The 22,115-nt window shown below is 44.6% G+C and overlaps 3 protein-coding genes across 3 annotated transcripts; 1 reads left to right on the top strand and 2 right to left on the bottom strand.

Annotated features, from left to right (window-relative positions):
* Positions 1–5,296: 5,296 nt before the first annotated feature.
* PHALS_02263 (protein transporter sec24) lies at positions 5,297–8,595 on the top strand (the record flags this gene model as incomplete). Its single annotated transcript, XM_024716729.1, has 3 exons — positions 5,297–5,396; positions 5,456–5,509; positions 5,564–8,595. The coding sequence occupies 3 exons, from the start codon at positions 5,297–5,299 to the stop codon at positions 8,593–8,595; spliced, it is 3,186 nt and encodes a 1,061-aa protein (XP_024582299.1).
* A 175-nt stretch (positions 8,596–8,770) lies between these two features.
* On the bottom strand, positions 8,771–19,175 carry PHALS_02262 (Phosphatidylinositol kinase; the record flags this gene model as incomplete). The annotated part of the gene is made up of 7 exons (XM_024716728.1): positions 8,771–17,476; positions 17,548–17,956; positions 18,025–18,097; positions 18,176–18,281; positions 18,344–18,434; positions 18,502–18,951; positions 19,009–19,175. The coding sequence occupies 7 exons, from the start codon at positions 19,173–19,175 to the stop codon at positions 8,771–8,773; spliced, it is 10,002 nt and encodes a 3,333-aa protein (XP_024582298.1).
* A 224-nt stretch (positions 19,176–19,399) lies between these two features.
* Positions 19,400–21,445, bottom strand: PHALS_02261 (uncharacterized protein; the record flags this gene model as incomplete). Its single annotated transcript, XM_024716727.1, has 1 exon — positions 19,400–21,445. One exon carries the CDS (start codon positions 21,443–21,445, stop codon positions 19,400–19,402), a length of 2,046 nt encoding a protein of 681 aa, XP_024582297.1.
* Between the last annotated feature and the right edge of the window lie 670 nt (positions 21,446–22,115).

The raw sequence follows: 22,115 nt of genomic DNA, 5'->3' as shown, positions 1-22,115 counted from the left end.
CACCCGCTTGACCGTTTCCTTGTAGTTTCTCATAGCTTCATCGAAGAGCTCACGGTTCAAGACGCTACCTGCTGTACGATATCGAGCAGCGGCTTGGTCAAGTGCGTTGCAGGCGTCCTCAACAGCTTGCGTGTCTTTCATCCGAAGCTTCTTCTGCACATCTTGCAGCTGTGCTTTGATGTTCATCTTCCACTTCTCCCACACCTTGCCGGGTTTCTCAGGGCTCTCCTTTCTGAGTCGACAGCTACAACAATATATTTTTACCAGCAGTATCAGAAACAATTCATCAGATTTGGAGGGGTTTTTAACTGCTATCACCATAACCGACTCTCCCTCCTTCTCTATGTTTTTTATTTTGGCTTTTACCATGCCTCGCAAACAAAACACGTCGGCGATCTGAATGGTAACTGAGCGGTAAAGAAAAAAGTGTCATTGTGATATTTAGTAGGCTAGGCAAGTCTTTGTCGAGACTGATAAATTATTACTTTTTTTCATGGTATTTCAGATCATCTCAAATCAAACAGGTTTATGTTTTTTTAGAAAGCTCGTAATGGCTCTGAGCGAATTCGTACTGCAGTGAAGGGTTATGTATTTAGCACACGTCTAAAATCTTGTCATATGACCGTATTTTTTTAATGTTTGATCGGAATTTTTGAGCTCATTCCAAGGAATAAGTTATTAGACTGCCTGCAACACTATACGGATCGGACATAAGAAAAAGTTTTAATTGGACGCACTGAAAAATCGAGATGCTTAACGTAGACAACCGGTGCTGAAATTGGCTATAATAGGAATTATGCATGACAAAGCTCCGTTTTCTCGTCTATCCACACAATTTTGTCGTTGCAATGACTGGTCGCAAATGGCAAGGTATTCTTCTCATGGATAATCGACTCTACACGACACTATTGTGTTGAACTTGCAAAAGTCAAAAGACACCTGTCACTTTCGAGTTGCAAGCTGTAGACGTGGGAACTGAAATGGCAGTATCCTCACCGACAGCTTCAGCACGTATTGATCACAAAGCATTATGTTATAAGATTATCCCGTGCAATTGACCAATATCCTGCCACAGAATGAAAAAAAAACTGGAGAGCTATGGGTGTCAACCTTCTGTTGAAGCACAAGCGAGCTATTAGCGCCCAATCATCATCACACCCTTTAAAAAAAGATCCGTGCAAAGTGAATTCTTCGAATGAATGGTGGCTATGGGTTCGAAATCTCAGACTTGTAATGCTGCGGGGGAGTTACATTTTCAGTTGTGGAACTTCTGGATAAGTCTACTGATGTGACTCGCCTATAACCTCCTGCTTAAAGCCTTTCCATTGAAGCTGCTTACTTTCGAGAAAGAGAAAAGAGTTTGTTGTGGCAGGTTTTGATTAAGTCCAAATAGTGTATAAATCTGATATTACTACTCAGCAAGCTCCAAACATGCTTGATCGCGTTCCGAGCGTGCCTGTATTAAGCCCTGAAGAACCATTATTCCTGATAGTGATCGGTATAATCTGCTGCTAGTGCACGCCTTTTAATGACGAATTGCAAGCAGAATTAAGATATTCGGGGAAGGGTGTAAAGTTTAGCGTTTCACCCTTATCACTTCGCCTCTAGTAATTGGCGGAAGCCATTTTGGTAACGTTTTAGTGTGGATGCAGCACCTTCGCTCAGATTATATTAGCTGATGATAGGTAGTGCGAGATTGCCGAGCACACTACGCGGAAGAAGATGTGAATTAATAGGTTCGCAGTGACGACGCACAGAGAGCGATTTCGTGCTCATCACCCCAAAGCGGGAAGCCTCGCTTTTTATTAGTTGTGATATACATTTTTGAGCTTTGTTTAAATTAAACAAATACTAAAACTATCTGGTTTCCTCTGTTAAGTGCCACTATATATATTTGACGTGAAACCACCTTTCCCATGGTTCTGTTCGTCATCCTCATAACTTCCAGTACTATCTTTGGAGCTTCCAAGTAGTGTAATGTGTGCATACGCTACGTACGTAGTCACACCATCACCCATCATGATGCGACTACACTAGCCTGACGCCTTTTTGTCAGTTTCGAAATTGCGCAAAAGTGAACACTCGACGAGCACTCAATGCAATTGGGCAATATCACCACTTTACCTCTACACTGCTTGATCCTAACGAGCAACTTCGCCCCAATCGTCATCTCTCGTACGCTCACCCATATGGCTTAGCAATCCTTTAGGAAAATGCCCGGGTTTTGCGCCGAACGGCATCACTAACAGCCATGTTCGGCGAGGCGTCTGAAGTCTTCCGTGCTGAGTGATTGCAGTGACTCTTTGAGTATCGACACCAAGCCTTCGCCGTCTTTGAGGGGCGTTTAGAAGATTCGCCCCCATTCATGGCACTCCCCTATCTATGAGTGATGAATTTCACACTTGTTCCCTACAGCGGAGGGTGTTTAGTCACCCAGCCGCGAAGCTGACAACGTATAGATAGTTACTGGAACTAGATCTGGCACAGCAATCTGATATTGCCAGACTGCAAGTGCAAGACTGAAAGAGACTTTTGCCGACTGAAACATGTCGTAATTGTAGCTTTGATTCATTTAAGGCTGTTTACTACGTCGTGGCGTACTCGGTACGCGCGTAATGCCGAGGTGTTCTCTGAGGAGAACGGTCCCAATGACGTTTTGAATCCCGACCAAACACCTCCATCCTCACCCCATGATACACTCACAGCCTAGCCGTCTCTAAAGGTGGGGGACCTCACTGCTTTTAGCCTCGGTGTGGGTTTACCCTTCAAGCATCAGGGCGTGCGAACGAGGTTGTGGCTAGCCTCTACTAGCTGTGCCATCACAATGTTTGTTTAAGGTACTCTTAGCGGTTCAGAGTCGCTTCGCTGATTTGGAGCAGAAGGTAGCTCATCTACAGGGAGTGGCATGGACAAACTTCGTTTGAAAAGCACTTGTAATGTCCGACTTGCTTATAAGAGTGGGGTTGTAAAAAATGCTTTATCAAGCCCACAAAGAACACTATAGCCGCATTGACGTTAGGTTAAAAAAAACATAATTTATTTCATTTAATCGCCACTGCGATTCAGCGCGGTCTCAACTTGGCAATCATTGTATGCTCAGATAAGGAAGTAAAATTCAGCGAATGATTTTTCCTTACGTCATATTCTATGTGCTCTGCTTGCTTCTGGTATCGGCGTGTTGCTTTTGGTTGTGTGTAATTTCAGCCATAACGTCGCGCATCTTGCGCATGACGCTTATTTGATCGAGGTAATCTTAATAAATTTGCTTCGAAACGTTGTAGAGTCAACATCACGAAACCACCTCGATAAATATGTCGGGCCATCATAAAAAAGCTTAGCAAGCAGAATCCAATTTCTCTTCTGAGGTCGCCACCCAAAGAAACGTTATGTGCCGTGTACATCACTCTGCTTTTAAGATTTCAAACCTCACGCCCCCTGAAGCGCTGGGATCATGTGTACTACAGCAAGCATTGGGATGATCAATTGTTGTGCAGGCATGCAACCGCGCGTTTTGACTATATATGCTCTTTGAAATCAATGGTTTCCTAAGCTTTCAGCACTGCAATACACGCTGCATCGAACTCGCACGCTGTGTGTATTGCCTATATCGATTAAAATAGTAAACTCTGTGGCATGCAACAACTCCTCTTTAAAACTTTGCGTATGCACATCCTCTACCACACTTACCTAATACAACTCCAGAAGTCTCCTCGGAATGGGAATGGGATGGTCATCGTCTTGCCTTTTTTGTATGAATTGTGGTGACGCGTCGCTTTGCGCAATGACGGATGATCTGTTGAGACTACAAACGGCATCGGGCCAAGCAAGAGTATATTGGACATATCGATGGCATACTTCATTCCGAATTACTTCTTGTCATACAGAAGATTGCTCATTTCCACAGCTTTCAGCGGGATAGACTTAAACGCCGTAATGCATTTATACATTTTATATTTGCTTCTAGCATATCGTAGTCTATTGCAAAGAATAGAGCACCACAAAATGCGAAAACATAATTTGATCGACCAGACTTGTCTATGTTGGCGATTAGCTTGTTCAAGCGCATACGCTCGAGCACCACTCTCAAGTGTTTATGTGGGTCTCTGCATTCAACTCTGCGTAATCAACACGACTATGACGAATATATCATCAAAGAAGTTTTGTGCCTAGCCACGATGTGACCGGAACAACTGTGTCACCAAACAAGTAAACGTTGCTGTTGCTTAAAAATTCGCTATTACCAACCACTCTCAAATCATCCAATTTGAAGTACCCACAGCAGTGAGAAAGGTCTCACAGTTTCTCGTCAGCAGTCGATAATCAGATTCAGCTAGATTAGAGTACTGAACAAAGTGCATCCGATCTTACTTTTCTGAGCTCACCCATTTATATTGCAACATACCAATTTTAGAAATCGGCGTTTGCTGCGAGATCGTGGCTGCAAACACTAAATCCGCCACAATCCGCTAGACATTCTGACATAAAAAGTTGGCGCCGTGTGTCGAGGTTAACTTTTCGCAACAAACCCGCTTCATGATCGCATGAAAGCATAGAGTTACCATGGTAAGAGCCATCGTAGTATGACGCAAGATTTGGTTCCTGAAATCAAGTCAATTGTGTTACGCACTTGCCCTATCTGGGAGTTATACGCGTGGTGGATCTGTAATCTCCACGTCGTGATATTACATCATAAAAACGACGAGATATACATATACTACCAAGTTCAGCGGGGCTGCCGTAGCTTTGCGTTTGAGGAAGCGTCTTTAGGTAAGCGATCTTTCGTTCTTTACAAGAACCACATCAGCTTTTAAACCCGTCCTGCATGCCCTGGGGCAAAGAGGAAAATTGTACCATTATCACAGAAGATCAGTCTAAAGAACTCAGATGTAGATTGACTACAAGTGCTCCTCCATGATAGCGGTCCACGAATTCTTCAGCGATACTGAACCAACAATCCAATTTTCGGTAACCCTGTCGTTTGTAACTTAATGCACAAATCTCGAGGAATAATTCTCCTAACTTTGTAAGATCTTCGCTGGAGGTAGCGATGGGGGACAAGGAACCACCCGATAATTCTAGTGACACGAGTGATATAATTTTCTTTCCTTTACCACGTACATATTTGCAGCACAGCCAGCTTTATCAACATTTGATTCGTATACAGAGGCTATTCTGAATATTTGTTTACTCAAAAATTTACAGTATCTTTTCCCTTGGACGATTTAATCGTAGTCTTTTGATAGTCTTGGAAACCGTTCGCACACGTGGAGCTCAAAACGTCGGGCGCTTTAATAAGATGCAACCTAACTACCCGCCGCGTGGATTTGGCGGTCACGCCCCTTCTCAGCAGCAGCAGGCGCCTCGTAGTGGTGGTGGATATGTGCCGCTAAACGCCGGTTCGTGGCAGCTATGTGCTTTCTAAAATATTCTTCTCGCCAACATGTGACGTTAACAGGTTACAACAACATGCAGTACAACCAGCAGAACCAGCCCTTGTCGCAGCCGTCAGGTACCTCTATCGTATATTATTAATACTTGCAACCCTTTCTAATGTATACCTCAGGCAGCTTTCCTGGCCGTGGAATACCGAACGTCCAACAGCCTCCTGCTCCCCATTCTGGCTTTGGAGGTCGTCCGGGATTTTCAGGGCAAGTGCCAACTTTAGGTTCGCAAAGCTCCTTACAACCTCCTCCTCAGCAAACGGTCTTCTCAGGTCCGCCGTCCCATGGAAGCAGAGGAATGCCACAAATTAATCGCGGACCGCCAAGCGCGATGTCCGGAGGCATGGCGCATCCTATACAGAGCCCACTCGCACCGAGATCATCCCAAAATGCACCGTCTGCAGCCGCGCCAGGATCTTTTCAGTCGATGCCCCCGGGTGTTACGGGACCAAGGCCACAGCTACAGCAGGGATCTACCCCTGGTCTAGGAATGCATTATAACGGAGCGCCACCTCTGCCTGGTGGGCATCTCGGTCCTTCCCCTCCGCAATATAATGGCCAAATGCAGGGACCACCACCTCCTCAAGCAGGAGCTGCGCCATATCTTCAGCCAAATCGAAATGCTGGACCGTACTCTGCACCTGGTGTTGCTGCTTCACCTTACAATGCACATGGGGCTTCAGGGCTTTACAATCAACCTCAACAGGGAGGATTTCATCAGCAACAGCAGCATCAGGCTTCTCAAGCTCCAAAGCAGCGAATCGACCCGACCCAGATCCCGCGGCCCATCGTCTTGACGGAACGGGAGCAGTACATAGCGCGGGGTCATACTGTGACGATGCCACCTGCTGCTTCAAGTGATTACGTGTGTATTGACGAGGGTTGTTGTAATCCCCGCTTCATTCGACCAACTCTCAACCACGTTCCGGTGACACAAGACTTGTTGAAACAATGTGGCTTGCCACTCGCCGCAGTGATTTGCCCACTGGCTGACCTCCAAGAAGACGAATTGCCGATCCCGCTTGTCGATTTTGGCCCAAGTGGTCCATTGCGATGCACGCGGTGTGCTGCGTATGTTAATTCGTTTACCAATTTTATTCAAGGCGGACGCAAGTTTGTTTGCAATATTTGTCAGCTCAACAACGAAACACCGCGCGATTATTACTGCAGTGTAGACCAGTATGGCAAGCGTCGAGATGTTCAAGAACGACCGGAGCTGTCTCGAGGCTCGGTGGAATACGTTGTGCCACCTGTCTATACCATTCGTCCGCCACAAGAACCTATTTTAGTCTTTGTTCTGGACGTGTCGCTGTTTGCAATTCAGACGGGTCTCGTGGATAGTGCCTTACAGTCGATTCAGTATCTGCTTCCCTCTGTGGCTCAAAATAGGCGAAAAAAGGTTGGCATCGTGACTTTTGACACGACTGTGCACTATTATCGTATGAACAATGGTGCTTCTTCTTCGATCTCTATGATAATTTGTCCTGACATTGATGATCCCGTTGCGCCATTGCCTCCTGCTAGTTGGCTTGTTTCTATGGACGACCCGGCTGCTTCTGACAAGATCAAGGAACTGTCTGAAATTATCACGCGTTCTTTTGAGAATACTGCAAAAAACCAGTCGGTTTCAGGTGCTGCGCTCTGGAGTGTAGCCGATGCTTTGTCGATTGCTGGTGGGCGAGTCGTACTGCTTCACGCTGGTGCTCCTCGGGTGGGTGTTGGCAAGGTGAAACGCGAAGAAGTTAGCGGTGCTTATGGAACCACCAAAGAGGTTGAGCTTTACACACCAGAGGACAATAATGTATACGAGAGCTTGGCCCAACAATTTGCCGAGCGTCACATTTCCTTGGATGTGTTCTCAGTTGCTAACACTTTTGCGTCTCTAGCTGACGTTGGCCGCGTATGTGAGCTCACTGGTGGTCGGGTGCAATACATGCCTCAATTTGAAAAGGAACAGTCAAGCAATCGCCATCACCTTACTAGTATGCTGCAGCGACTAGTCGATCGTGATTGCGGATATGAGGCGGTGCTTAAAGTGCGCTGTAGCGCTGGCTTGCGTGTTGAGCACTCGTATGGAAACTTCTACAACACGCGCGGAGGTATGAAAGATGAGATGGAGTTCGCTGTGATTGACCAGGACCGTTCTATATGCGTGACATTTGCGTACGATGAGCCTCTTGCGGCGGATACGGATGTATACATTCAAGCGGCTTTACTTTACACTCGCGGTGACGGCTTGCGCTGCGTACGTGTGCACAACTTGGCACTGCAAGCAGACCCATTGCTGTCAAATGTATTCCGCTTTGCCGATTTGGATGCTACATGCTCGGTGTGGCAGCGCTGGGCAGCACGACAATTCGTCGATAAGCAACTTATGCGTGCGACGCCAATGGCGGTCAAAGAATCGCTAGTCGATCAATGCGTAACCGCACTTTTCAACTACCGCAAATTCTGTGCTTCTTCGTCCTCTTCAGGACAACTCATCCTGCCCGAATCCTTGAAGTTGCTGCCTTTATACACTTTGGCAACGCTCAAGAGTCGTGCTTTGCGTGCAAATCTAATGGGTAATCCCCCACGGGGATTTATTGACGTGCGTGCTGATGAGCGCGTCATGATGATGGGGCTACTTAATAGTTTGCCGGTCGAGTTTTGCGTTTCAGCCGTTTACCCAAAGCTCTACAGTGTTCACGATCTGGCAGATGACTGCTGTACATTAGACGAAGATGGCAAGTTTCTTCTTCCTCTTCAGCTTCCGCCAACTGCTGAGAAGTTGACCGAAGAAGGCATATTTTTGTTACACTCAGCAATGTGCTGCTATATTTACATTGGCCCCAAGGCCTCCCCAGAGTTACTGCTTGAGCTCTTTGGCGTCGATAACGCAGATACGGCCGAACAAACTCTGAGCTTGTTTGAACCACTCGAGAATGAGCCTTCCGATGATGAAGGAATGAGCGCTCGTGAGCGATTGCGGTCGCTTGTTGAATATCTAAACTCGACGATCCCGATTTCTCAGCCCTTGGAGATTTTAAGCAAAAATGACTGGCGGGCTAATCGTTTTATGAGCGCGCTGGTAGAGGATCGTACTCAAAACGACGTTTCGTACGTCGAGTTTTTGGTCCAGGTGCATAAGAATATTCAACACAAATTTCGCTAGACCAAGAAAGAAAAAAGCATGTAGTAGGATGCATCATAAAGGCGTAAGAAAGTTATGCGAGTTGTTTTGCTCGTCATTTAGATCATTCGAAATCCATTCGACCACTTATGAGAAACAAATTACAGAACAACAATATCAACCTCACAAGGAATCTCGATATCTCATGAAGACTTGTCTAGATCCACGGTGTCCATCCTTCGTACATGAGACAAAGATTATCTATATTCGTGGCTTCATCAATGAGCCACGATGCCTGCTGTTCCACGGTTAAAAGTGCTGGAGCGGCTGTCACTTCCGGTACAAATCCCGACAACTTTTCCTCGATACGCTTTAGGACTTGCAAACCGTACAAGCTTTTCTCTTCCACGCTCATGGAAGTTTTAGCAGCAACGTCATTGGAGTTGCAGTCACTACTCACGTCCATGGCCAATTTTTCTTCAAATTCAAGAATCGCGGAATTGTCGTAAGTTTTGTCTTCTGTAGCTATTTCATCTGGCATAGACGTGACTTTCCAGATTTCATTGTTTTGAATGCTAGATAAGTGATTAGCCATCTCGGTCGCTTTGAAAAACAGCTTAAGGCATCCACGCAAAAGATATTGAGCCTCAAAAAGTGGAGAATTCGATGATCCATCCGATTTGCAAACTGTGATCACCTCAGTCTCATTCTTACCTATCTGCAACGTCTCCATCAGATCAAGTAAAAGCTTTGATAGCAGATAAACTTGCGATGACTCGTCGCATTTATCGTCGTCACTTAAATTTTGCCCAACTTGCATAACAAATTTGGATAGCAAACGGTCAAGTTGGCTAATTGTGTCACGAAGTAGGATACTCTGTTCGCCGTGATTTTTAAGGACTTCCTTCAGCACCTGATAATGATTAACTGACTGTATACTACGCAAAAGCATTTGTACAAGCCGATCGTTCTCCGAATATAAGTATCCAGTAGAAAACTCTGTCGACTGTGCATCTCGCGTATTAGCTTTCACTTGATGATGCACACTCGAGGAAATCACAGATTCAGCAGCTCGTTGATTTGATGGATCTTTCAGCGCGTCAGAGTTATTAAGCAGAGCTCGCATTTCATTTGCGTATTTACTTAGCACGTGCGCGACCTCAACAACCGTGTGCTTGTAGTCAAGACACAACGAATGCAGCTCACTTTCCGCAGCAACTTTTTTAGAGGCGACGGCATCATACATGTCCTGTGTTTGCTGAAGCTTGCCTTGATACTCTTGTACTTGTGTCACCAGGACATCAAGTGCCTCATTTAGCGACTGCATCTCCAGTATAACGCTTGACGCTGACTGAATAATGATTGTGCCAGCAGTGTCGACCTCAAGCTTTATCTCGCCGCTTGATGTCTCAATGAGACTGATTCCCTGTACGAGATCACCCAAAGTCCGTCCATAATCAACCAGACCCGCTACTTGGTCGTAATAATTATGAATGTAAGTGTGCAAATTCTCATTTGTAGAGTGCGATATATTGCTTATATTTGAGGCAAGATAATCCAATTGCTGGGTCAGCTCCGTTACGCTTGCTTGCAAAGCAACTTGATCAGTAAGCAATGCATTCAGTTGAGGAACTTGAGAGAGTATACAGGCTACCAGCTCAGTACGAGTGAGATTGGTTAATCCATCCTCAGCCGGCTTCGCTCCTGCTAGCCATGTGGCATACCGAATACGTCCTACATGTCGAGCTTTAATCGTCATTAGATGCTGTGCCCAGGCATTAAGCTGAGCTTCGCCCCATCTATAAGACAAACACTCGTTGCAAGTCGTCATCAGTTTTACGACAGAATTGGTAACATTACTCGCTTGCATCTTTAAAGTCGCAGACAACGAATCATTCATCGTAGATGGCAAGATATCTTCAATTTGGGAGCGGGAAAATTCGGTCCATCGTTCGCTAAGAGCTTCCACCCCAAAAGCCTCAGTTTTATCAGCCCGTCGGTCAAATGCGTTGAAATCAAACTTCCACTCATGGATAATAATACTAAAAAGTTGATATCGGAATAATATCGACAAACACTTCGATACAAAATTATCGATATGAGCCGACCACAATGTGCGTGTTTCTTGCACTTTAAAATCTGCATCATAATCTGACACAGCAAAAAGGTTAACGACATTTCGCTCAAAATCAAGCCAAGTAGTACTGGATAGATCACTTATGCGTGCAGCTTCTTCACCAGTCACTATTGACATCAAACAGAGGTTTTCAACAAGCACTGAAATCTTCTGTATGATAGCAAAACCAGCGACTAGTAATTTGCAGAGCCCCGGTTGCCCCGTCAGCATCGTCTGGATAGAAGAACTTGAACCATTACTTACATCAAGCATCGACAATGAAACTATTGCCTTATGCTTATTTTCACTAGATGTTGTCAGCACCTCTTTCACAAACTTCTGCAAATGCCTACTCATGCCAAAATCTCGTCCATATAAATTCGATATAAATTCGTCTTGAAGCACAAAAGAAAAGGACCCTATTTCTTGCAGAACTTCGTAAAATCCAATTAGACACTTTCCAACGTCCGCTTTATAATTGCGATCGTGGGCGAGCGCAAATAAATCATTTGTTCGAAGCCTTTTCATTGATCCTTTTGGTGTTGAGACCAAATTAAGTAAAACGCAACATGCATGGGTCATTGATGCTATAGCCTCGAATTTCTGTGGCACTTTAAGCGAGGGCGTGAAGGCGCCAACGTTTGAATAGCAAGTCGGCTCATCTAAATGCTCGAGAGCTTCGACAATCCATGACGCACCGGCTAGTTTTAAAAGGCGTTGGCCCTGGGCATTGGATAAATTCATCGCAAAAAGATCATTCGATGTAATCTGAAGCAGCTTGTTTGCGAGCAATATGCGAGATGCCTCATTTAAACTACTAACCCCAGCACCAACCTCAAATTGAGTTTCATCTAGTCGACTTAACACCATTCTCGACTCAGCAATATCCTCTTCGGATGGGGTAGGGCAATTCATAATAGAAGTGGCGTATTCTTGGGTCTGCCCTTCTACCAGCCCACGCAAGTACTCAGTGCAGAGTTTCCACCACTTGAAATACACATCCTTGCCTTCGAAGTTCTGCGCTAGTGTTATGTACGCATCCAGCTCCTTCCGCTGGTGGCCATACGACGAAAGAAATGGAATCAAATAATCTGCGATTTTTTTAATCTCAAAACGCGAACGTATCACGTTTGCGTCAACTAATCTGCATTTTGACTCTAGCGCAGCCACAAGCTGACTCAGTGAACCAGCGGACGTCGAAAGCTTTGAAGCGTCGCGTAGTGTGGCGTGAATAACCTGGAAAGACGTAGTATCGACAGCAATTGTAACCGCTTCAAGTTGACCCAAAGGATCAGACTCTGCAAACGTGACACATTTTTGCTTCAACTCTTGGATATGACGATGTCGTTTGAAGCAATCAGCAGCAAAATTAGTTAATCTGTCAGCAATATCGGTACATCGGGCTGTCAAGGACGCAAGTTCTGCGCGTTTACACTTTTCTGCTTCCTGAATTGTTGATAGCTCTGCTTTTGTGCTTGAAACTTCCTTTAATAATGTACGTTCTTTCCATTCTAGTGACATCAGCAGCTTTCGCTTTTCTAACATCGTCAAAAATGGAACAGCTGATTCAGTAAAAGTTTTGGATATAAAGTCAGCACACTGTTCAAACTGACGGCCGAAGGCAATCGTAACTTGTCGTCGTTCTTCAGCCCGTGACAAGAATAAAGAAAGATTCACGTTCGCCTCCAGTCGAGCCTTCAAATCCACTTCTCGCCCTTGCCGCTTGTCGTCAGCATTCCAGTCCACAAGAGGACTATACACGAAAGCTTCAATCAAAGTCAGCAACGCTTCACGAACATGATCTGAGCGTACGATCCTTAAAGTTGTTTCAAATGCTGTACGAAACTTTCCTTCAACCCCCGTAACTCCAAGCGCGTCCTGCAGCATGGGCGTTAGCCGAAATGGCACAATTTCGGACACTTTGAGCCTACGCCCCTTATCAAAGCATACATTGTAGTCAATATGAACAATGTCTCCACTAACGATGCACAGCAAAATATTGTCCAAATGCCTGTCACCCAACCCAATAATATACCCTAAGATGGACATGACCGCAAGAGAATTGCAAAATCGCGTAATTTTCGTCCAGCTTTGTCTCAAGTCTTCACTCTGAACGAGAATCTCCTGTTGCACAACATTGCGTGGACGCTGGGCTACAAGTTCCTGGTAAACCTCATTAAGCACGGATACCGGCCATTGCGATCGATTGCTCGGTGACACATTCGTTATACCGTGCTGCTTGAGCTTTGCGTAAAACTGAGCTGTTGGCGGAGAAGGTTGCTGTTGTGCTGACGATTCAGCGACAGATTCTTGCTGTGCTCGCCCCATTGCATCATTTTGAGAAGTATAAACTTGAAAAAGAGGAATAACATGCGGTACCATTTGGATCAAGCCAGCGTTTTTGGAAAGCGGAATGACACTATAGCTTTGAGCTGACAAATCGCGAGCTCCTGCGTCATCGTCAGCTTTTAGAAAGTCGTTTGTCACGCGTAGAAACTGCATAATTCGCTCATCTAGTCGCAAATCTTCGCGGGCTTTGAGCAGGTAGCTATATGTTTTACCATCGGATCCAATCACCTCTAATGACTTAGGCCTGGTCTTTGTTCGCAGTACGGTCACAGAAGAATTAAGGCGATGAATATTGATGGGCTCCACTTTATCTGATGTTGATTCCAGCACTGCACCAGGTATGTTTGTCAGAGCTAGTAGACGAGAGGTTGAAGCCATTGCCGGTGATATTTCAAGGAGAGGAAGCTGTTCGCGGTTACCTCTGGCATTCATTAATGTCAATATATCTACAAATGGTTGCCAGAGGTCTGTGGCAGTTATTCTCGACGCTAGATGGTACTCTGCATTACAGCCGTCACGAAAGTTTGTCATTGCCTTGTCAATCAATCTTCCATAATCTACTAGAAAATTTCGCTCGTGTGGGGTTAGAGCATGATGATCACGGGCGTTACCGCACGTTTCTTCCCATAATTCAGAAATCGAAACGTAAATCGGCTTCATAATTGCAACCATTTTGCGGTAAGTTAATTCGTATTTCTCCTTCGTTGACAAAGATGTATTTTTTTCCAGGCGACAAGCTTCTTTCTCTAACGTACTAACTCGCCTAGATACATCCGCCGATAGCTTAACAAGTGTACTGATCCAGTTTTCGTCCCACAAAATCGATATTCGACAGAGTTCCGAAACAAGTAATCGCACGCCCTCTAGTTGTCCAGACGACGCATTTTGCAGCTCTTTTAAAACCGCAACAGAAAATCTATTTACACCATAATCTTCTGCGTGGCCACTAGCTTCAAAATCCATAGCGTCAACTACAGCTGGGTAAACAATCGCATGAGGGAAACGAGCGGCTAAGCGCTTGAGAATTGAGCAAATCAAGGTTGCGACTATAGGAACCGAATGATTCGCGCGAGCGATTACTTGCGGGACGACGTAGGACCACGGAATCACTGGTCCATGTAAAATAACATCTTGAAGCGCTAAAACTACTTCGTTTTCAGATCCAAACTGCGTCAAAATGCCAAGCATACGAAGCACGATCATTGTTCCTTCCTGCCTTGGAATACAGTGACTCGAGTCGCTGTAGCGCATAATCAGGTATTTTCCATATCCACGAGCAGCCAATGCGTGATAATGAAATATACTCAAGTGGCATTTTCGATGTAGCCGCATCAAACGATCAATAGCATCTTGATTGTGATCGGACAATGCTAGCTCGGTACATAATTGGCGAAAATTTTCAATGCGCTTACTTATAAGGTCGCCTTTTTCAAGAACCTGACAAAATGCATGAAAAATTTGGTCGCGGTCTCCTTTACAAAGCCCAATTTCATCCATAAGGCCATTAAGCTCTGATTCATCCTCAAAGTTCAACTTGACGTATCCATGATGATCAATAATTTGTTTCATTTCACGCTTTCCAAGACCGTAACACCAATGACTATAGTGAGTCCAAGCCTTCGCAGAATGTGGCGATAGAGCAAGTGCAGTCTGGAAGCATCTGTCGGCGAATGCATCTTGCGGATTTGGAGTAAAAAAAGAGGCACTCGATAGATCATCAGCTATTTTGATTGAATTAGCGCCGATAGCACTACTCGCAAATAGAGTTACCGCTGACGAGGAATACTCCTCATTAGCTGCACTACCGCTTAGCCCAGCAAGATGCAAGAATGATCGCGTGGCAACACTTTCTATTCCAGTGGTATCGCCACATCCAATCAACTGCAAGACTTTTCCGCATTGGGTTTCAAGAAGCTCCCGCCCTTGTTTCATCATCCCGGATGCCTCCAGTAGCTTTGCTTTCTCGTATATCAAAGTCATAGCTGCTACGAGACTTGCATCTTTTATATTTTCTGCTTTCTTTAAAAGGGCTTGAGCGAGGCTGTAATTGTGCTGCTTTCGGGCTAGTCGAGCTATCCCAGAAAGGTGTAAGCTTTCAGCATCAGAATTCCAGCGTGGTCTGCAGTAAGTTTGAGCCCAAGTAATAGAATCATACACTTTTGGATTGAGTTTCACAATTTCCAAAACTGTTTCAGGTGGAGATTGTTTGACTGGATGCAGTACATTAAACAATCTTAAGACAATTTCTTCAGCGTTTTTGCCGATCTTTTCACCCACGTAGCCATTCCAAGGAGATGGCTGTAATGCCAGCGGAATTAAGTCTTGTCGAAGCTGAGCAACACTGGGTTGATTGAGCAATGAGGCGCTTGAAGGTCCAAGGTTTGTTTCGGCGACAGCGTCCCACACGCGTAGCGCTTGTGCTGCTTCATTTATGTGATCCTCCTTCTGATCGTTTTCTTTGACGGTATCATCTGTTGACGTCTCAAGATCACTAACGATGCCAATTTTGTTGCTCCAACAATCACAGCAGGAAAGAATTGCATTAATTTCCTCAATAGGGTAATTGTAGTTTACAAGAGAGCTAACAAGATCGATACATCGGGAAACAAGCTTGCGCAACTTAGTCCACTCCCGCAGAGCAGCATAACATTGAGCACATTGCTTGATACAGCCCAGCAGTGCCGATGGAGACATCCTTAGGAAGTACATGGGAGACTCAAAAATCTTACCAGGACAATTTTCTTCGAGCATTTCACGTGCTAGCACTTTATCCAACACAGTTTCGTATTCCATGGCTGCGTCTTCGTAACGCATTTCAGCCTCATAGCGAATAGCAATCAGCCACTTAAACAATGGCATCTTGCGGTAATATTCAGGAATGTCCTTATTTCCTTTCTGCAACTGATAAATGTCATTCAATGTCGTGGTAAGTGATACACTCCATTGCTGAAAACCGATGATTGAATCGGCGTCTTTTGCATCGCAATGACATTGGCAGAGCGAGAACAATGCGGCATCGAGATCTTTTTCGGCCTGTGTGAGCTCTTTTGTCATCACTTCGAATGATTCGAAAGATGTATAAGAAGTCATGGCTTTACTGAGCTTATTGTAACAAATTATCATTAAGGCGTGACAGTGATATCGCTTCAACTCGTAACAGGGTGCACATTTCGTCATCTCCACCAGATATGGCCGAATTCGGTTTAGCCAATCGTCACATACAACCTTGTTCGTACGAAAAAAAAGAACGGTCTTGTATTCTTCACTCTCCGACTTACTTTGATCCATTTCAGGGGCACGAATTGCAAGAGTCATACGCAATTCTAACTCATTGACGAACTCGAGCAACAACCAGTTTAGCAACTGGTGCGGGATACTGTTCGTTGAAGAAGTACAAGATAAGTTATCTGCATTGTTATTCTGTAAGGCTACTCCAGCTCGATTTTGAGCCTCATCAGAATACTCCTGTAACAGCCGCTCGATACTAGCAAAATTTTGAGCTGGGCCCCCGATAAAAGTGCGGAGTCTATTTTGAACACACCAAGCTGCTGCTTGGCGTACCGCACCCAGAAGAACGCCTGTGTTTCCGAAAGCCACATTTGGTTTGGTGCGAGCCATGATACTTCTACAGACTCGACTCCATTCGCTTTCATCACACTCTCGGAACAGGAAGCGACAAAATATAGATTCAAAATCAGCACCAACGAACGAGGGTATTATATATTGTGATCTGGAACGACGCTTGCACAAAGAAATTTGCTTTGACAATGCAGAGCGCGCTACGCTGCTGAAGGCAGACGAAACAATAGTGCGCTGTATAACGGGGCTGGGATCCAACAACAGAATCAGTATCATGTCGAACACTTCTTTAGCGATATTGCAAGCATCCGTTCGACGATTAAAGACTTCCAATAACCGAATGCATTTATCTCGCACTCTCACACTGGAGGAATATAGGACTTTGGCTGTCATTTTCAGAAGAGAACGGCTTAAATCTTGCGGAATTAGCGGGATGATTGTCGCCTTAGAGATCATGGAATAAATCATTTGCAGCGTATCGGTAGTAAGACGATGGTTTCGGAGCACCATAGGTTCACTATACAGCAAACCAATTGCAAACTCCAATATATGCAGTGATGCCTCTCGCATAGTCTCCACAACGTCGCTCAGAGTATCAATATGATGACAAATAGCTTCTAGAAATGCGCAGGCCATTTTCAACACGAGGCACAATTGCCGAGGAGTCAATTCGGGCTGACATCGGTGAGTCTTTTTCAATGTCGCTGAAATCAGATCAAAAATCGCAATTACGTGCATCGCGCAATTATCATTTACAAGATTCAATCTCTTGAGATCTCTGGAGACCAGAATGAAACACGTAGCAGCAAAGACAAAATAAGTATCTTTCGTTTCACCATTTAGATCGTTCAGGTTCTGAAGCGCGCTTTCTCCAAATACCTATTCACATAAGCAAAATGGTAGTTTGCTAGAGTTACAAGCAAATTCACCGATACAACCCAAAAACGAACCTTAACCGCGCCAATTCCACCCACTTTGACTAATTGTAGACACAATTGAGTGACGTATGGTACCACGTTAGCAACTTCCAGGCGGAGCAAGCAATCCAAAAGCTTCACACGCTGAAACTGGCCGCTTTTATTCACATAACGAGATGATATTTCGTCACCTAGGATGCTTATCGCCACAGATTGTACAAACGGCGAATCACTGATACTAGAAAAGTTTGCATTTGCCAGCTTGCAAGCATTACATAGCACTGTCAAGATTTTATCCACTTCACAATCACGCAAACAAGACTGCACAGCACAGTGATGAAGCAAAAATCCTATCGCTGCAATGGACTGAGGAGCAAAGCTACTTTGTCCTGAGTTAGAGACCGACACCAAATAGTCTGAGCAATTCGCCAAACAAAAAATACTTTTACAACATCATAATCAGCTTTAGCAGTTGTCGAGCAATAACCTTTCGCACAAGGCTCCACTTACGAGTACTCTGGCTGCGGACAAGCAGCAACGCAATCAAGCACTTTTTTGAAAGGGCTTTCAGCACCTTCTAGAGCTACGATGGATACGCACAACAATGCATGAAAATCAAGTGTTGCGACCATCACGAGCAATAAGAAATACATGTACTTACCAAGGACAGGAACGCATTGCGCGACCATCATGAAACAAGTCAATAGAGTACTTAGGCGATCACTGTCGCCATCTTGATTCCAATATTCACATAGGCTTAAAATTTCCTTCGCCGGCAAACTTTTCAAAATCAGGCAAAGTTTCATGAGCGCTAGTATTATGCACGTACATCTACAAATGAGTTCATCAGCTGAAGGCTAAATACGCTATTGTCTGCCCACAAGCGGCCAAAGTTATTTGATAATGCAAGAATCTCTTCCCTTATCATCCCAAAAGTCTTAAGTTCATATCCAAAGCTTTCAGCGGTACCGACACATGTAAACCTACCGCAACGGACTGTGTGGCCCCGTACTCATCATCCAGCCAACCAGAACATCTGCGACATCTACAAAGTGCGGCTGTAGTTTCTTGAGCATCAATAAGTGCCACATGTTTGTGTCTGACTGCATCAACAAGGCCTGCAAGTACTTGACTAGTTGATCCACAAGAGCCACATCGGCTGTATGGTCCAGCAACGTTCGCCACATCTGCATGACTCCAGCAAAGACACGGTCAAACTGTTTAAACTCGAACGACTCTTCCTGCCAGTTTAAATCATCATCCTTTTTATCTCGAGGCACCGTTTTTTCTGTCTGTAGCAACAACGCGTAACTCCACTGCACAAGCCACGGTTCGTAGCCCGGTTGTCTGTTGTTACCGATCCAATTGCTAAACCCCGTCGGATTGTGAGCTGATAGCGCGAGTAGCATAGCCATGACGCTTGTTTGTAGCTCTTGACTATCGTCCATGGGTGTGAGTAGTACATCCATAAGCAAGGGCAGATATGGCTCATACGACATCAGGAGACCGGGCGTGGGAGACAAATGACGAAAGTATTCCTCTAGCTGCTGTGCAGCCTTAACACGCTTCTTAACACTCATTGCGCCAGCAGATAGAAGTAATTGCAGCGCCATGAGCGGATTAAAGGGAGGCAGCGTCGCATCGGACGCTGCTGGCCGCATTATGGTTGGCACGAAGTGTAAGATGAGTGGAGACTTACTTACACTTTTCGTGACAATTTACGTAAATGCGAAGGTAAATAAATAATACTGCTTAAATAACAATCAGCGCAATTTAAGAAATTCAAATTGATAAAAAAAACTTTTTCTTGCGAATTCAAGGACTTGTCGGTGTGAATGCTATAAGCCTTTTTAACTTCGTGAACCTTTCCACCTTCATTGTATTATCAAGAAATGAGTTTTTTAATCCTTTCGGCGATCTCCTTCGTATATGGGAAACGTTGAAGCCATGTAATCAAATCTAACACATCAGCGTCAAATAAACCTTGCCGCCTCAATATTTGAAGAATATCTTCATCGCTTATGGTATCGCCATCCAAATTCCTGAACATGTCCACATAGACGAGCCATTCGCGAAGCTTTTTATAGTCAAGACCGTCCTCCGCTTCAAAACTTAAAAGGTCTTCAGGGATCCAATGACTATCTAGCAGAGATTTGTTGTGCCGGGTAATTTTCAAGTACTCCAACAAGCCATCTGCTATTTCATTCATGTCTGGTCTCTCCTTAATTGATTCAAGCAGCTCGTTTACGGCATCATCCGATCCCACTTTACTTCGTAACATAGCAATACAATCGTCGTAGCCAAAAACACTGTATCTAGCTCCCGCTTCTGGACCACTCCAGTAAAAATCGAGGTAACCAAGCCACTCACCATACAAGTAGTCATAGCGGCCTTCCCTCGAACGAAAAATCTCAAGAGCTTGCTCCGGAGTTGTCGAAGATCTCAGCAAAGCTTCATACACCTTCTGCCTGGTGTTGGATTGGGTGACCATATAAATTTGCATACGTTTGATGAGGGCCATTATGTCCGGGACTTGTTGTAACCGTTCGACTGGGTTGAATAAATCTACAGGCGACTTAAGCTTCTGCAGCAAATCATACAGATCTTCGTCTGTAAATTCGACGTTTTTACCGTTTGCGATAGCCCTGTAATCATTTACGTAAGTGAGCAACAGGTACAGCTTGCTGTTGTCAGCATCATCCACAGAATCGAGTTTAAGAGCATTGAAAAATTCTGTGGGGCTCACTCTACCAGCAGGCAAATGCTCATTGACTTGTAGGTGCATCAGCATTGCTTCGGTAAATTTCGTCATGTCCGGGTCTTGACTAATTGAGTATAATATTACCCACAAATCTTGATCCGAGTGCGTACTTCTCAATAAATCAATACAGTCAGTGGAATGAAACTCGGATTGCCTAGCATTACCTTCCGGACCGCTCCAAAACAGCTTGATGTAATGAAACCACTCGGTAAGCAAGGCTTCACTGAAATGAGACTTTTCATTCAGGCGTAGCGTGATATAGACTTGATACGGGCTTACAGCAAATTGTAACCATGCGTCGTACATCTTTTGCCTGAGTGCAGGTTTAGAGACCATAATATCCTGCAGAGCTTCTGCGATTTTCGTGAACTCCGGTGTTTGTTGAAGCGCGACCGACAGTGTCGCCACAGCAGTATCGGATTTCGTGACACTCAATAAATCATACAAGTTCTGGCCAGTAAAGATCACATTTCCTTCCAATTTATTGTACGAGTTGACGTAATTGAGCCACCAAACAAAAAGAAAGTGGTCATCATCGTCCTCTCTTGCCAGGCCCAGGATGTGAAACACCTCTTGAGGGCTCTTTCGAGCTGCTAACCAATCAGTCTTCGCAAGAATTTCTGCTACGTGAATCAACATTTGACTGGCCAGATCATTTGCAGCTGATAATTTGTGGTTATGGCGGATCGATTGGAACAGCATTAGCACTTCCGCATCCGTCTTCTTCTTTTTCACTAAGTTGTAAATCGCGCTATCCGTAAAATGGGATATTCCACCTTTTCTTGCTCTATATTCGCTCACGTACTTAAGCCAACGAACAAATCGTACGTTCTTATCGTGATCCACACCAGCTCGTGAAAGCATATACACAAGCTTCGGGTTCAGCCTTAATTTCATAGCCAATCTCCCGATAGCATCGTAAATCTTTGACATCCATGGGATCTCACCTCTCTCTTCATCCATTAAACCTCCCAATGTCGTCTCGATTTGCAAACGCTCATCGTAGGACGCTAAGACTCTTTCTGAGTGGGCCGAATTCGTCTCAGCAGCTGTGACGGGATGAGGTTCTATGAGACGTTTGGGACTGACTTTACCTGCGGTCTCTATTAAGTTTGCACGGGTAGAGAAAGCATAGCACGCAACGATGAAAAAGGCTGCCAGGACACGCATTCCGACGTTGAAAAATATACTCGAAATGTTGTCAATCCTTTAGAAAAAAACAGTTGCTAACCAATTATAAATTTGGATGCCTGATGGGTTTTTATCGTGCAGTATACCAGAGATGGAGCATAAGATGAGGTTACCGTCCGAATTTAAATATCCGTTTACTTCTTACCGAATCATCTGGCAATCCTTTAGAAAAAAACAGTTGCTAACTAATTACAGACCATAGGATGAGGTCACCCGTCCGAATTTTTATATCCAGAGAACTGATTACATAATAATTTGATTACGGTAAGCAAATCTTGAAATTGACCAAGGTCAGTACAAGCATTAAACAAACTACCACCACTCAAAACGAAGTAGTGGTGCTCTGCATGGGTACCCTACCACTTTTGTACAATCGATATTGCGACGTTTACATGGCATTTTGTGTAGTTTTGAATTTTTCTTAGTACAGTAATATCGGCACTTATAAACACCGTAAAAGAAACACACATCAAGTGATACAAATAGTTTAATGACGACTCGTCTGTAAAATAGTATTAGTTTAATCCTCAAGATACAATTTTCTTGAAATAGCTGAGCAAACAAGACTTAGGGGCTCTCGATCTCGCTTCATGTTGAGTGTACGGGTCCAATAGTTTGTGTAAATAGGCGCAATTCACAACAGTCTCTC

The sequence above is a fragment of the Plasmopara halstedii genome (genome assembly GCF_900000015.1).
Source record: "Plasmopara halstedii genome assembly, contig: Scaffold_1878, whole genome shotgun sequence".
NCBI lineage: Eukaryota > Oomycota > Peronosporomycetes > Peronosporales > Peronosporaceae > Plasmopara > Plasmopara halstedii.
Note: the sequence above shows the minus strand (reverse complement) of the source record. Positions and strands in the feature narration are given on the sequence as shown.